General features: G+C 32.9%; 1 protein-coding gene across 1 annotated transcript in view; it reads left to right on the top strand.

Annotated features, from left to right (window-relative positions):
• Positions 1-206: 206 nt before the first annotated feature.
• The window catches only part of LOC126780200 (proton-coupled amino acid transporter-like protein pathetic), a 37,425-nt gene continuing 19,613 nt past the window's right edge, over positions 207-18,018 (top strand). Inside the window, exon 1 of the mRNA XM_050504465.1 lies at positions 207-618. Coding sequence (XP_050360422.1) covers positions 559-618 — 60 coding nt within the window. The 5' untranslated portion in view covers positions 207-558. The remainder of the gene's footprint in view (positions 619-18,018) is intronic.

The following is an 18,018-nucleotide window of genomic DNA, read 5'->3' as shown; positions in this document are numbered from 1 at the left end:
AAAATGTTGTTTAACGATCGATTGGAATCTGTTAGTGCGCGATCCAAGTTGTCTTCGACAAGAAGACAGAGTGGCGGTCCGAATGGTATACGAGATTCAGAAGTAGCGTCTGGAGTGTGACGGTGCGCGTCTTTGGCGTCAGCGCTTCGGTGTCGTCACGGCGCCGGCTCTTCGCCACCGATAGCTCCAAACTCGAATCACTCGCTCGGCGCGCTCGTACGCGCCCCACCGCTCATTGCCGACCTGACCGCAAAACTGACTACACGTACTTTTGCCGACGCGTCTTCCAACTTTTTCTCTTACGAAAATACTGTGAAAAAAAATATTAATCGCTACAAGTAAAAAAAAAAAATTGCCAAGACGGCGAACAAAAAACAAAAAAACCGTTTCGCATTGCGAATATTATACCGCGACATTTGACGTTGGCGATTGTTTAGATCACGAGTCGCTTTCGGTCATTACTCGTAAATTTCTTTTAACAAAAAGAGAAATAATTTCTACTTTTTGTACTGATAGCGACTCTTGTATCTTTGGACGTGGCCCGGGAAGGAACTGAAAATGTCGAAAAAACATCTTCACAATCAAGCTGCTATACCGTTAGCTCCTGCGGTGTTTAAGGTAAGTTATACGTTTTAGTTTATCACGTAAGAAAAAAGCGAATTTTATTTTATTTCACTAATACAAAACAGTAGGGTGCTATGCGATAATTATGCAATAAAAAAGGTATTTCCAAATCGTCGGTAATTTTTATGACGATAATAAAACGCTACAAATTCCATTCTACAGAAATGAATAGTTGAAAAATCGAATGAGTCAATAATATTTATTACCAAAATTTCTCGTTGTCTAATGTTGTCAATGTTGTTTAATAAATTATAATATCTCGAGAGAGCTGTGCGATTTTAAGTCTTCCCTATATAATATACAATGCTGAGCTAAAAAACAATATACCTTAAAAATAAGTAAGTTACAGTTGTAAGTTGTCTGCTTGAACATGTAAATCGTAATAAAGTTACGCGTACAGGTCGTTGCAGGTGTGCGGGCACTCGAGATGAACAGTAACTTCTGAATCATGACTAATATGCGCAAGCTCTAACTTTTACGCGGTCGCTCATTCGTTCCACGATTCGTTTTCACCGCTTGTTTAAAACTTAGATCTTTATTTCCACGTCTAGGCGTTTACCACATGATTCGCTCTCTTTGATTGATGGCGTCGAGTTAAAGTAAATATCAGCGAACGGGATTATCATCTTTATATCATAAGTATATAAACGTCATTGTTGACTACATTGCCACCGCAGGTATTTTATGACGATAATGGCGCATACACGTAAGTGCAAGGTTTTCAAAGAGCATGTAAACGCGGAAACATCGAACAAAGATATTAGAAATACGTTTGCGGTTAAATCGTTTCAGCTATTGAGTTTGTTGTTAGTACTAGAATAGTCTAGAATATGATTGACTGAAAGATTGAATGATACTTTCTATACTTTCTTGCGATTTCATTGCAAAGTTACATTCCGCATATTTTAAATTATTCACTGGTTTTAATTAAAATCGTTGCCATGAAATTACAACTGAACTCAGATATTACGACGACAGCGAATATTAATAGTCTATGTTTTTGTTCGCGAAAGTTTTGTAATTAAACGAAAATCTAAATAATAATTACAAGATCATGTTTGTTAAAAAATTGTGTTTATATTAAATTAGGTATTATCTAAAGACACACACAGACAACAATATTTCCGTTGGATTGTTTAGACAATTGAAGATATATCCATATTGCACGCCTTGACCACTGTTAAAACATCATCGCATATATTTTGGTAAATTTGCGGACTCGCTTCACGATATCAAGTTAGCTAAAACAAGTATTTTGCAGTGCACATAGTTATGCTAATTGAACGATAAAACAATGTGTTTTACGCGTCCAATCTAAGCACAAAAACCTCGTGAGTTAACGAAATATCAAAAAAATAATTCAAAGGATATTAGTTTCATTTTAGTATCACTTCATAACAATAGAATTCATTTTTCCGTAAATTATTTTCAGACTTGTTAACATTTTTAATCGCACACAATAGTTGGTCGTGTGTGAGTTTGTTAGTCATGACGTGGTGACGTAATATGATGGATATCGATACATTTGAGAAAATATTGAATTCAGCTTGAAAATTACATGTGTAGCTTGTAAGTTGTGAAAGACTCAATCGAAAAAGATTCGGTTATACTCAAATCCAAGCAGCTAGAGCCGTCTCTACAAGTTACGAGTTCGATTAAAATGACGTATTTAAGTAAAGAAATTTGAAATTATAAACATCAGGATCGAGGTACGTTTTTTCCTTAAGCAAATTATTTTTCAAAATATGTTACACACGTAAGCCAATATCGACACAATACAAGACCATGTGAAATGCTTAATAATTTATTTTACGATAAAGGCACGTAATTATGAATATGAAACGTTCGCCTTTGGTGTCACGACTGCGCAAGCATCGTACAGTTGACCACACTGTTTATTGTTAAACGTACTTTAAATGTAAAAAGCGTGTTGACGTGGCTACTTATAATCTTTATTGAAATGTATTAAATGATACTTATAAGTCGTTGATTACCGTCAAGATTGTTTTATCATTTCAAAATATTGTGACTTATTGTTAATAGATCTAAATTATTAAGTTTTAAAGTCATTTAAATATTTCAAAAATATTTTTCAGGCATTTAAAAATAAAAACGAAATATCCTTTTTTGTTTTTTCATCGAATGCCATGATGAGAAGAAATTGTTTTAAAACGAGAAAATAAACAGTTCGCCTGTTCTAAGACAATGATTTACTGAACGGATGCGTATCCGTTGTTACACGTTATTATTTATAATTGTAATGGAACCGTTACATACTTTGGAATTTAATGAATTCTTTAAAAAATTAAGTAATTACAAAACTTTTGACTTTCGACTTCAAAAGTAATAAAAAAACTGGGTGCTCTGCCATTTGGCAATGACATCGATATTTTTTAAATGAATTCATTCTCATTTTAAGCTTGTAAACATTTCTTTCACTATTTTGTTATTGATTTGAACTTTTGTCATAAGTATTGCATCCCTATGTTTAGAAAAGACTCAAACGCGTTCTTTGACATTACCTTTACGAGCTGTCCATCACATCACATCGTATTTGGAAATTTTACAAAAATAATAGTGTTTTCTTATTAAATATAATTTGTAAAAGTATTATAAGACTATGATACGTCTTAAAGCAAACAATGTATGTAGACTTGTTCCAATGTCATAAAAACCTTCGTTTGGTAATATATTAGACCGGGGATATCGCCGCGTTTCATAATGAGAATTATTCATTTAATAAGTATTTCTATAGCAGGTAATTTTCGTTCATTGTAAGAAACAAAGCCAAGATGACAAGATAAATAATTTAATAGATTTCTTAGATTTTCCGTATTGTTTTTAATGTATGTACTTTGGTTCAATAAATTATCAAAAGACTGACGTAATGAACATTACATGCTAAGAAAAAAAAATCATCAGCGACAGCTTTATTGATTCTTTCGTAATTTTACTGAAGTATTAAACGAGTTCGGTCTCTATCGGTGTGAGCAGTGTAGAAAAGGCGGGCGCGTCGGCGGTGGCGACTCGCTGCGCCCGCGCCGTTTCAACCGAATTACGAGCCACGCTTAGGCAATGGAAATTTCCACTGACTCCGCTCGCCGACCGCTCCCCTCCCCGCGCACGCACACACAGCCACACCGCTCCCCACAGACAATACACACAAGCACACACACATTCAGAAGGGTCGCAAGCGCTGTTCAACTGCGCCCGCGACGCTAACATATTCAACCAGCTGTCTAGACTCGGGAATCGTTCTGCACTCTGATTTATAGCACGGTATCTTACTTAGGCACGGTGCCTTTATTATTTAGACAAATTATTACTTAAAGTTCATTACACGCAGTATATTGGCAACACTTGATACGTTCATTGACATTTAATAATTATACAACAATATACTGTAATAAAATGTCCTGGTAAATGTCTAACTCAACATTTTATTTAATAGAATATATTAAAAAAACAATGACTGGTTCTACAAAAAGCTGATGGCTTGTGAATTGAAACGAAAATAAATGTCGAGCGGTTTATGTATTTTATGCATGAAACGTATCCGGCGATAAATACAAAAGATGATCGTTGCTCGTTACAGATAAAGCTTGCTTTAAAACACGCCTGTAAATATTTATTCAAAAATTATATTTAAAAAAAAATACCACAAGTAAATAATAACGAGTAAACCTTAAAAGTTTTATAACACTATTGAATAAACATTATTGTCGGTCGCAACAATAGACTTTGAGTTTTTCAAACATTTACGTTATCTTTCTCAGAACAGCATTATCGTTCCGTTTGTACTTCGAAAAGAAAAGACATCAACGAATAGATTCTTAATTATTCTAAGAACGCAACTGTAGAATATTATTTGCTAATCTAATGCGTAGTGCATTAGATTAGCAAATAATATTACTAGGTAACCATTTAGGATATTATATAATATTGCGAGTTCATTGATCCTTTAAAATAGTATATATTTTAACATATATTTTTTCAAATCCTTAAATAACACTAGCTGCTTCCTGTGACTCTATACGCGTCTAATTTTCTTTTCCCATAAATCAAGTAACTTATGCGTCTATCATGCACAGTCTAGACCCTTATCTAAGTCCCAGACTACAGATTTAGTCGTAATGCGGTAATAAATGTACAGACGTTTTTATAATATTAGTCTGATTAAAAACACAACGTTCATCAGTTTGCACATGATATGTTTACCACTTAAATTCACAACTCAAACAGACATACAAGAACAGTAATACTTGTTATGTTTAATATTTATACGTAATAGAGGTCGTGATTATAGACAAGTGGGCTTTGTGGGTGGTTGCAGATTACCTGCTTTCTCGAGCCAATTGTTTTGGGCACACTAGTAATACCAACGGGGGCGTTGAGACATGGCAGCTGATAATTACGTAACAACCTATGAATCAGCCCTTCTTTGCTCAATTTTTAGAATATATTTAGCTACTTGAATAGTACAATAACATATTTAAACCTGAAAAACTATATCCTCAGTTTTAAAGACCGCAAACAAAAAAAAACTATATCTATGGTCTTTTTTTAATAATATAAATCGCGGCATCAAATCGGCTGATTGTAATATCAAAGAGTTATTTTTATCAGTACCAACTTTAATCCGGCGTGAGGTTAATAAACTCGAATTACTATATATATGTACTAACTATTAAAGTAACAAACAATCCTCTTCTATAATAACCACAACTATTATGATCAGACTTTTTGACTAGAAATTGATAATATGTATATTTTGTAAATATAATAAAATAATATAAAAACGTGAATTTATTGCACTTTTAGTTATTTGCAAAGTTATATTCTCACTACCAGAAACCAGACGGATAAATGAGCCCCCAGTGACGCTTCCTTATATTTTATTTAAAGAAGGGGGTTGGGATTTAATTATTTTTATATTTTTCGTACTAGTAATTACACTAGCTCATATATAAAGGAAAAATGCAAATATAAACCATTACGTACGGAATCGTACTACGATCACAATATGTGTGGTCGCAGCTTTAAAATTAGTGGTAATTACATCGTGATATCTTTTGCTTAATTTTGCGATTGTGCTGAATTCTTACGGCTCATCCATATGACTTTTGAAATAATAAAATTTATGATAAAAAACTGTCGAGTTCAATTGCAACATATTATAATGGCGCTTATTAAAATTATGCAATTAATTTCAACACTATTGTTATTATTGTGGCTTTTAATTTGTGAATTTTTCATATTAAATATAGGTATTAAACATTTATTATATTCATAAGTATTAAATATATTAATTAAAATTTAGTAATATTGCACATCTCAAACGCAAGCGGCGTATTACTGCTCTATTATTTCTAGAAAATAAAAGAATCGCGAATGACTCCGCTTTTAGTATTTTGCTTTTAATAATATCTACTTAAAATAGTCTTTGTCCTACACAATAAAATCTACTTCAATTACTAAGATAAGAAGAGGTACTATTTCAATTTCTAAGAACCCGTCCGGCGACGTGGCGTAATTGGTTGGACAATCAAACATATGAATATGCGAACTTTCTCATTTACAACATTAGTACAAACAATGAGATGGCGTCCGTGTGAGGAACAATAAGTATTTAATGTCGCCTGAAATGATGTTGGCTAGTGCGGTGATGTAAGTGGGCAGGCTCGTAGAAATTACCTGAATGTCACAGGCTACAATCATAAATAAAACTGATTGACATTGATCAACGCCATATTGTTTTTCGCAACGTTGCATTCGCGAAAGGTCTCTAATACAAAGGTTTTGATATATTTGAACTCAATCGCATACGAAAAAGGAGAATATTCTGAAATATACTTTGATTTGAAATCTCTATTAATTTTGTAATCAGCGTAAAATTATTTGTCTCATGAGCCAGAGTCTGCGGTATCACGCCATCGATTACCACTGCTAGCTTGATAAGATAAGGCGTCCTTGACTAGGCTCTGCTAATAAAGTTGGGTTTTAGTTTTATAAAACTGCCTATTGAAGAAATGTACCAGCACATCATGTAACAAGCGTCGGAGGGCTGCGTCTCACTCGTCTCGTGTTTATTGAAATGTTTTCATAAACGCCTTGCCTTGTTCGTATTGAGCGTATTTCAGTTAAAACATTATCGCAATAGTCGATAAATAATGTCTAATTTTAAATAAAAGTTACCATATATAAGTAGTAGTGACTCTCGCTCTGTTTCTCGATCTTTTAGTTTTGTTGTGTTCTTCAAATGTTGTGTTCTTCAAATGTTGTGTTCTTCAAATGTTGTGTTCTTCAAATGTTGTGTTCTTCAAATGTTGTGTTCTACAAACATAGAAAGTCTGCACGTGATTGAGTTTATAATACTTAGATCATTTAAGACGTACATTGAAACAAACAAGCAAATTCTTCAGCTTTAGAATAACAGTATAAATATAATTATATAATATTCAAATATTGCTAAGAAATGATGAAACCGCATTTATTTCACACAAACGAATCTATTATAAAATATTTTAGGTTAGGAAAAGTATAGGAATAGTATAATACAATGTATGAAGTGGTGAATTTTCATGACAATAAGCCATTAGAGCGATGGCGCCGATCCAGCCGCTCCCTCCAGGCCTAGACAGTAGTGTGTTAAACTCACGATCCGAATCGCAAATTTCTAATTTTGTAAAATATTAATGTATAGAGCGAAAACAGTACACAGGCGTGTAGGTGGTTGTTAAAAATAACACAACGGAAACGTATCAAAACAAGAATATTCTCAATGTCAAATTAGCTATAATAACAGCAATAATTTGTCAAAAGTAGCTTAACGAAGCTACGGTAGGTAATTTTGAACTAGACTACGTAATCATATCATTAAAGTATGTTGTAGTTTTCATTGTTTCGTTATTTTCAATAGTCTCGTTACAGTAACAAGCATTAGTGTAACCGACTCATTAGTTTTAGAAGAAATACACATTTTACTTTGAGCAATTGATGTTAGTTATGAGTTCATTATTGACTTTGTTTTGCTTTAATGCTATTGCAGTGTTATTGCTACGGAATCATCGTTTGATACGTGATTTTCCGTTCAAATAATTATCATACTGTGAATACCAATGATTAAGTATAAATTCAAGTCTTAAATATCTGAAAGACTTGATCCATAGTAATGTATTATAACTTCAGCAAATATATGTTTTTTCAGTTTTAGAATTACTTAAGGCTCGCTCGTAGCCAGATTATTTATGATTTCTAATCGAACAATTCATATTTCACATATCATGTGATACGGATTGCCTGGTAACGGACACTGTTGACGTCAAGGGTATTTGTTTACTTTGATAATTAGAGCCTTCGTTTTCTGCTTTATAAAAATATTTTATTGTATATGTGTTTCTTTTTGCTTTACTCTACAACAATAATTTTATTTTATTTGAATGTCTAGCTAACACAGCACAATCAATTGAGAATATCAATAGAATTTCTAGCAGAATATCCAATAGAAATATATATATGTAGTTTAACGGTTATATTTATTAATTGTTATAAAAACCCTAACGCTTTTAGTAACCAAATGTAAAAAATTGAACTGTTCATTTACCCAGAACGATATATGTTATAATCATATATGCTTATATATATATATATATATATATATATATATATATATATATATTTTTCCTGTATGTAGTTTAATCGAATATTTGTCATAATTATCTTTGAAACTGCGTTTCCGTGGAATATTCGAGGTATGTATATATGTTTTAGTATATTTAAGCCTCTTATTAAAATATATGATATTATATATATATATATATATATATATATATATATATATATATATATATATATATATATATATATAAATATATGATATTATATATATATATATATATATATATATATATATATATATATATATATAATATCATATATTTTAATAAGAGGCTTAAATATACTAAAACATATATACATACCTCGAATATTCCACGGAAACGCAGTTTCAAAGATAATTATGACAAATATTCGATTAAACTACATACAGGAAAAATATAGGGCGCCGTTAATTGTTTAAAGACTAGTAATTCTGTCATAGCATTTACGGATATTATTGTAATATATTCTCCACAAACAAATGTACAACTTTTCTTGTTGCTCATTCATCTATTATAGAGCATTTTGCTACTTGGGGGGCAACGACCGACACGAATCTACTGAATGTATAATCGCTGATATGATGAAAACCAAATTCCCGAATAAATTTTTATCAACAAAAATATCAGTCGTAGTTTAAAAAAGCACGTAAGTAATTTTGAGATTCTTTTGCGTCGATGTTTGACGTTCAATTAAACGTTTTTATAAACAAATATTTTGACATTGACATTTGCGAGTAAATCGTGAAATATCGTTCTGTTCATTTGTTTTACTTTGCCACATTTATTTGCACATCTTATTAGTTCTTTATTAGCGTACAAATTGATGTGACGTTCAATATTTCCGTCCATCAATACACTATTGTCGAATATATCGTGTTTGATTATTCACATAAACTTTATAACAGTATTAATACGAGTTATTTTGCATTTAGTGTAATATTCATAAAATATAAAACGATCGTTAGCGAGTCATTTAATGGATCACTAAGTATTATCAGTTTATGTGTTGCTGTTAAGCCGTTCTATAAAACTACACACTTAAACTTGTGCGATAAACATCAGGCTCGTTGAATTCCTTTCATTTCCCATTATTATATAATTATATTGTACCTATACCTATCAACTTGCCCACTTCCATTGTTATCTATCTGAGGCATTCAAAGAGAGACCAATAGACTACAAATTATTACTAAAAAATGACTGCCTGGCAAGGCGGTCAAGGTTCGCTTATAAAGCATAGGCTCCAACCCCCGGCCAATAAATACTGTCTGTGATCTGTTGAGAACGTTTACTTCCTCGAACTTTGTAAGACGTTAGCGCTTATACTTAGTGCCTCGGAAAGCACATAAAGCCGAGTGGCTCTGCGCCTATACTTTCTTCGGTCGTGTCGGATTGCATTCAAATCGGATTATGAAGTAAGGGAGTGAATGTTGTTAGCGCACAGATTTCTGCGCTATTATATGTCCTGCGCAGTTGGCTGGTCTCTCAAGAGACTGGCTCTGACTGAAGTCAGGTGGACCGAGTAAATCACTGCCAAAAATTAAAAAAAAAATCGGTACAGATATCTTAAAATCGCAATTGGCAAGTAAATTAGTAATAGTTCTAAAAATATGCGCACTATAATTTAGGCAAATATATTCTGCAAAGATACGTTCTTTTTCGTGGCGTTATCTATTATATTAGTGAGTCGCTTTTGAAATGAAAGTCGTGTTGACTTCCATAGAAAACATCCTCTAATTTCAAATCAAGTGCACTTCTAATGTGATAATGTGAAACACGCGATTTTTCGATTACTACACAGGTGCGAATAATTTAAACACGTTGAGTACACAGACAATACAACTGTTTTAAATTTTAACATTTTTCGTAGTATTTTTGCATGTGTGTTTGTCAATGGTGTCAGTCAGAATGTCTTCAAAAGACAATCCGACTCGATACGCAAGAGGGACAACCGGGAACTTCGGCGCAGTGGAGAATAGCCAGCGGTAAATTACGATTGGGTTATAAGTGGAAGCGGCGGCATATATTCGTTGCATGTTAAAAACAATTGATAGCTATTATTTGACAAGTGAGCAAGAAAAATAAAATGAATGCTCCTAGATGCTATCCTCTGAACATAAGCATATTATTGTATTTAAAATTGGTTTTTATTTGATTTATCAAATGTACGTATGACGTCATCAGTAATAATACAACGCGTGGGGTAGCCGTAATACTGTATTAATTTACAATAGTAGAGTAAATTTGATTGCGGCTGTACGCCTGCCGCTGGTTATCATTATTCATTACTCGATGTCATCAATTACGGAAACATTGAATATGATTCAAGACTGATATCATCAGGCTAGATAATATCTAGATAACTCTATAACAACCAGTCTCTTCGCCTTTTACCGGATAATACATACTTTTATTTATATTCATATTGTAATCTTTTTTTTAATGATTGATAATAATTATAAAAAATAAAGATCTCATTCCGTTTCTAAAGCCTAAGACCACGCGGTAGACAAAACTAATATCTAATGATAAAGCGTTTCATGGGCCGCATGTAACCCGCTGTAGCCCGCGAACCGGTTAAAGGCAGTTTGCGAATAGGAAACACACACTTACATATTCACTCACATATAAATATGATACGCACAGACAAACGGAGGCAAGGTTTATTTTATAAATACAGTGTGTTGTGGCGAGAAAGTTAAGCCAGACGAGTGTCATGTGCCCGTAACGGTATCGCTGTTTAATGAAATCGCATTAAAACTATTATGCTGATTATTTTTTTAATTCATCGGATGTACGACCACACATTCATCTATATTCTACCACTAAACAGCAGTACTTTGTTAGTGACCCAACCATCACCCATTTGACTACCTTATTTATTAATATTAAACAGTTTTATACTTTATTCAAGTTATTCCTCTTTGAAATATTTTTAAGTGCTAATCATCAGCCCAGATGGCCCAGTGGTAAGAACGCGTGAATCTTAACCGATAATCGTGGGTTCAAGCCCCCGGGCTTTACATGTGCTTAATTTGTAATTTATAATTCATCTCGTACTTTATGGTGAAGGAAAACATCGTGAGGAAACCTGCATGTGTCTAATTTCACTGAAATTCTGCCACATGTATATTTCACCAACCCGCATTGTAGCAGCGTGGTGGAATAAGCTCCAAACCTTTTCCTCAAAAAAGGGAGAGAAGGCCTTAGCCCAGCAGTGGGACATTCACAGGCTGTTACGAACATTGATTAATTTAACGTAGATCTGTCGAAAATTCAGAAAAACCGGCACTTACTCTTTTATGCGTATTGTTACATGATTTCAATACACCCACAACAGTTTCAATTATCCTTTGATCGTCAACTATTAAGCATAATTAAATCTTAAAAAATGATAAGAATCCATTATTAAAAAAATAAGACATATATTTTTTATCACATTTATTTCAAACATTAATTTCTACGAACTTAAAACGGTAACATAGTATGTCTTACTATAAGTCACAACTCATTTTAATTTCGAAACACGGCTTTACCTTTAATTGTAAATGCTGTTTAGAGTTGCTTAGTTTAATTAGAAACCACCGTTCAACTAAACATCTTTTATAAGTAAAGAAGTCAAAATGAAGTCGGCTAAGAACCATAGTTTCTGCAAAATATTAAATTTAACAACATTACGAAATTAAAAACATTTCTTTTTTTTGCTTTTTAAATTTTTTTTCACGACATTCATATTTTGTAAGAAGCATAACAGATGATGATTCTTATATAACAAAAAATAAAAATAAATAACAATAACAATATAATTTTAGAAAGACCTGTTTTTTTCCAAAAATTTTTTTTTCATATTTAATTTTAATCCCTTACATGTTTCGTATATCATTGTAAAATAGCAAATAAAATATATTTCCTATTTGCTAACATTGATAACAGTCACAACATTTAAATGGTAGTCCTAAAAGACATACATTTATTCGAAGGTTTCGAAATCTTTACAATAAAGGTGTAACACGTACAGGCACATGCGTATAACGACATACACCCCCATGTGGACAAAGGGAAAAATGTTGAAAGTGACGCTGAAATTATACGTCTTGCCGTTGATTACGATAGTTGCAATGGTATCGTCCCTGGAGTAGGTGACCTCGATAGTCTCGAATTTCACCACGATCTTTAAAACGAAAACGATTCTGTAGAGAAGCGCCTTTTGGATGAAGTCAATTAAGGACATCTTGATTTTATAGGTAGTTTTCTTCGAAGCAGAAGCGGTGACCTTTGTCCTGGCCAGGAACACGCACTACTGCTCGTAACAGCAGCTGTTGATCAAAGAAATAAATCATGTTAGATTATGGAAAAGGTCACAAAATTCGTTTTGAATTTAAAACATCAGACATTATTCTTTGTTTATATTTCACATCTACATGATCCAACGGTCAGCAGCAAGCGGACCCATCTAGCCAACTATTTTCTAAGAAATTCATTTAACCCTCTACGCTCAAACTGGTCTTACTTATGGTTAAAATTGATTTATTATTATATCAATACAATGTTTTGATGCGTGCTTCTTTAAATTATTATTGTATTATAGTCTATGCATATGACTTTCTTCTAAACATGTAACGATTGAGTTTTACGTGTACGTGTAACGAGTTTCTAATTTGTTACCACCGAACAGCTTCACTGCTAAGGACATTAACTAAGGCTGAGAATGTTGAACATTTTATTGCAGCCTATAAAACTTTTACCGTCCCTCGTATTTTCCTTAAATAAATACAAAAACAGAAAAAATATTTTTAACAGTAATAATGTGTTAGTAAAACGTAACAAGACGACTAGATTAATACTAGCGGGGGGCGAAATTTATTTATGACGCTTTAAATAAAATAAAAGTCGTGGTCGATACAATAAAATTGTTCCAAAAAACTAAAAATCTTTCTTCAATAATATGCTCCTGGTTTGTTATTGACATTATTATTTTGGAATTTCTTTCATTATTTGTCATATTAATCGTAGTTGGTCAAACTTACAAACGTTGCTTAGCGGGAGATTGGTGACAATGCCTTGTCTTCTTCTTTCGAATGTCAAATCAATGATGGCAGAAAGAGATAAATTAGTGTTTAAGTAAACCGTGTCGTTAAGCGAGTCACAATAGCTACAAAAAACCTTACATCCAATTTACAATGTAAAACCTATAAATAAACCTCACGTCTTTGTTCGTGTGGTCTTTGAAAGTGAATAACATAAGTTCTTGACTACATTTTGAGCTAAAATGCTGTCATTCAGGATAACAATAAAAATATCGAAATCTATATTTCCAGTCCAATTATATTCAAAGAATAACTAATTTTTCTGTATCTATACCCTTCCAGTTGTGAGTAAAATAATGCGTAAAAATGTTAGAAGGGGATAAAAATACTTAAAAGGGACACGAACACGAACAAACCTGCGACATTCTCGTCGCTAGTGGGCCTTTATACCGTTGAGGCACCAACCCTAAATATATAAATAAAAAAGTCACCTATAGCCATTCATCCGATTCAGTAAAATTATATTATGTATATTTATCATGACATAAATGTGTATGTGTGCATATCTATGTGTAACTCAATATTATGGCTTATGAATAAAATTTTAAATATAAGCAATAAAAGTATAACCACGTACGTGTGCTTATGGTTATATTGAAGATAACACATACATAGATGTATTGAGAAAGTGATGCGTTGATAAAAATATAGGTAGGTTCATATGTTGTATCTATAATAAAACTGTAACAAGGCTTGACGTGACGTGAAATAAGTACATGTGACTTGAATTTTTGTCTTTAAGTAAGACTATCAATTTAAATAAATTACCTGATTTTGCAGGCATAAGTTTTCAATTAAATCACGCTTAGTTTGCATCACGAATGTTGTTCAATTTGAAATAGAAAAAAAATAACAATGTACTTTCGACAGTCATTCAAGGCACTGTAGTTTAATTGGAATCCTTAGTTGATACAATAGTCGACGGCATAACGTCGTATTAATCAGTCTGCATATCCGGTGGCTATCATGAGCAGTACGCACAGAGCGATTCTTTTAAAGCCAGCCACGGTGTCTGTCCGTTATGTGTAGGAAACAGGAACTTTTGAAGTGTCAGGATTTTATGGGAAAGCTAACTTCATTTTTATAATATTTTAGAAGTATGCACAAAATATAATGAAATTTAAAAAGGTCATTCCGATTGTACTTTTTTACATAATACCTAACAGTAGTATATTTGAGTAGAAAATTCTAGATAGATTCGTGTAATTGTATGTTAGCCAATTCTGAAATAACTTGTCTCAAATACAATAACTTGGCGTTTATTATTGTCAAATATATACATCTATAAAAGCATGGTTTATTTATGGATTGAGTAAGCTCTTGCTCATTTCGAATAGTTTACAATTAGCTGCTTATTCTATATACTTTCGCTTAAATTTATGATAGTTGATGTTCATTTTACTCTCAAACTCCTTGAAACGTAACAAAGTTACAGTTGCTATTTTCAAACAATTACCAAAATCTCTACTTCCCCCTCAAAATATGCTTCGAGTTAGGAAAGGGACGATAACAGCCGAACGGGTCAGGGTCGATCCTGCTTTTACCACAACGCAAGACCCATGAGGAATTTCAGTTTTTATCGTATCGTGGTATTTTTCAAAAAGCATGGATCGGCGGTAGTGTGTTGTCACATTACATATCAACATTATGTAAAATATATCGTGTAGCAAGCGTATCGAATGTTGCGTCATAAAATCCATGGAGAGTAATTTCTAACTATCAATAGTAATAAAATTCCAAGTGATATTTTTCCTGTATTTGATCCTCATTAAAATTCCGTTTGTGTATGAAACGCTGAGGTGCCGCTCACATACACGCGGCGGGCACGTGGTCACTCCGTGCACAAGCATTTGGCCTACTTGTTATATGGGTAATATCATTTGCTAATACGTTTTTGGAACACAAGTTTCACTTTACGTACTGAAATAATTTTCGTTATAATATAATACAATTTATATGTTTTTACTAAAACTTTATAAGTATATAAAACCCATAAGTTAAAAAAGAAATATCGTTTTAAATATCCTGTGCAGTATGCATTGTGAAAGTACCTACTTGTAAGAGCATTTTATATATATTTTTACGTAAAACGTGACTTACAGTGACCGCTGTAATGCTTTTCACGCGAGTGTGCGGTGAAACGCACACACGTTTGTAACGCAAATAAAACATATGACGATTTATTGTCCGAGTGTGTGCATTCGGTTTTGCATTCGTGTATTTTCTTCAACCACACTAACACATTTACCATTTAAATGCTTCTCTTTTAAAATATTGTCGGTTCTTTATATATACATTTAAATGGCAAAGTCAAAATATATATAGCAGATTTCAAAAGAGATAGCAATTGAGTTTATCTGTTCTTTAAACAAAAACAATCTGTATCGTATTGACTGGAGTTCGCGATACTTATAGATTTATTAAAAAATTAAAACTAAACCCGTAACAGTGAATACATTTTGATATATTAAAATACCTTATAATTAAATAAAGGGAACATGTTACCTACATACCGAGTGCACTACTAAACAACGAAGCGTGCGACCTGTCCTGACCTGCCCTTTCTATGAAGTCGACGTACTCGTCCATGGTAAATAAAATAAGTCAGTAATTTACTTACAAAATGACTTCGTTTCGGCTCTCAATTATTTATTTATTTAAAAACTTCATTGACCACTACAATAAGTAGTTGGAACAAAAGGCGGACTTAATACCTGAAGGCATTCTCTGCCAGTCAAACTTTAGGCTATAATATCATAATTTACTATTTTTACAGTCCATTTGGCATTTATGCAAATATAACATATAACAACAAAGATATGAAACGTATATGTACAGTATAGTAATTAATTTATCAATAATAATAGATCGTAAGTCCGATTAAGTTGAGACCATTTTAACTCGACCCCTGTTTCGATTGGGATCTTGTGAGTTTAAAGGTCAACTCAGTAATTTATCAGAGTTGCTTCACAAATCGATCAAAATCAATACAAACATAATTCTATACGTTTTTGCATTGCAACTCAGCATCATGGGTCGGGTTCTGGATTCGAATATTTAAGTTTTATTTAAAAACTGATTTAACTTCTAATGTTACTTTTATAGTAATCATTTAATTAAATTATTTCAATACAACGAACGATATCTCGTGAAACTGGGCGTATCACCAAGTATATCTCCAGTTTCTGAAACACTGATCAAAGTCAAATAAACTAATTAAAATTTTATCCGACTGGTCGGTTGCAGCTGTTGACGCAGTAGGCGACCAATGCGCGTACAGATTGGGGCCTAATTCGTTAATCCGAGTTTGACTAAAGTTATAGAAATCAGTTGTTATTCTTTTCAAATAGCCACAAAAAATGTCTTAGAAGATTGATAGCACAAAAGAAGGAGAAATTTTAAATTATAAATTAGCCAATCTTTAGCCGACTTCGAAAACAAAAACGTTCTAGTATTTCCGCCGTATAATTAGCGATTACCGAAGAATAGAATATCCAACAGTACATACAATTAAACAAAACACATCTAAAGTTAATTATTACAAGTTTCTAAAGCGGATTGAAAAATAAATGTGGTCAATGAAACCTTAAAAAGATTTCAAAAGGAGTTTTAACAATGACGTTGCTGTTACTAGCTATCAATAGCTCGAGTTAAATTAAAATTTTCCTTAAGTTTATTACGTAAGTACCTACAGGGGGAGAAATTATTAAATAAATCTTTACTCGAATCTTTTATATATAAAATGTAATGAGACTGTGACGGAAACGTAACGAAATTGAAATTTTCCGTGTTTAACTGAAGAACTCTAAAAATGATAAGATACGACATACTTTAATGAGTTATCTTTAGATTATCACGTTCATAAGCACTTTTTATTAACAAATGTGATTGCAAGCTGTGTATGTATTTGTTCACTGAGTTAGGTTTTTATTCCGCCGACACGACGCAATGGGGCCAAGGACATTGTCTCTGAAACTATCCGAATACTGCCTTTCACATTTACTTTATCATCCAACTAATGATATTACACTTTAAACTTTTTATGTCCGTAACAATTTATAGCCTTTTTTAACTAATATGTTGACAGTTCGTATCTGTACTTTTATTACTCTATACTCTAACAGCTCTGTTCGGTAGCTAGCCTGTGGCTGAGGGTGACCCTATTAGGCTACCGTGGTCGGCGCCAGTGCGGGGAGGCATCCAGACGGTTACGTCACAAACGAACTCCAATTCATACCCCATCATGAATGACATTCATACAACTCGATTGTATAACAACACGTGAGGACCTTGTCGCTCTCCCAGTACGAAATTGAAAACGAGTTTGGACTGAAAAGCTATATAGGTTAAAGCGACAAGGTTCTAGAGTTTACCAAATCGAGCTTATCTTCTGGCCAGTGTCGTAGTCGCACACGCAACGTAATTACAGACGGGATATTTTCGGTACGCGCAAACATTCTTGAGTACGTCCGAAACGAGTTTATTTTTAATACAAAATTTGCACGCACCATGCTTTTGTATTATATATATTGATGTGAAAGCTTGAATGAAATTTAAAAACAAAACATTCCGTTTTGTCTAATAAGGAGGATTTCATTGATGGCAAAATCCTTAATTACGTGCTGTTGGAAGCTATAGTAGCTAAGAGA

Source organism: Nymphalis io, chromosome Z (assembly GCF_905147045.1).
Source record: "Nymphalis io chromosome Z, ilAglIoxx1.1, whole genome shotgun sequence".
NCBI classification, from domain to species: domain Eukaryota; kingdom Metazoa; phylum Arthropoda; class Insecta; order Lepidoptera; family Nymphalidae; genus Nymphalis; species Nymphalis io.
Note: the sequence above shows the minus strand (reverse complement) of the source record. Positions and strands in the feature narration are given on the sequence as shown.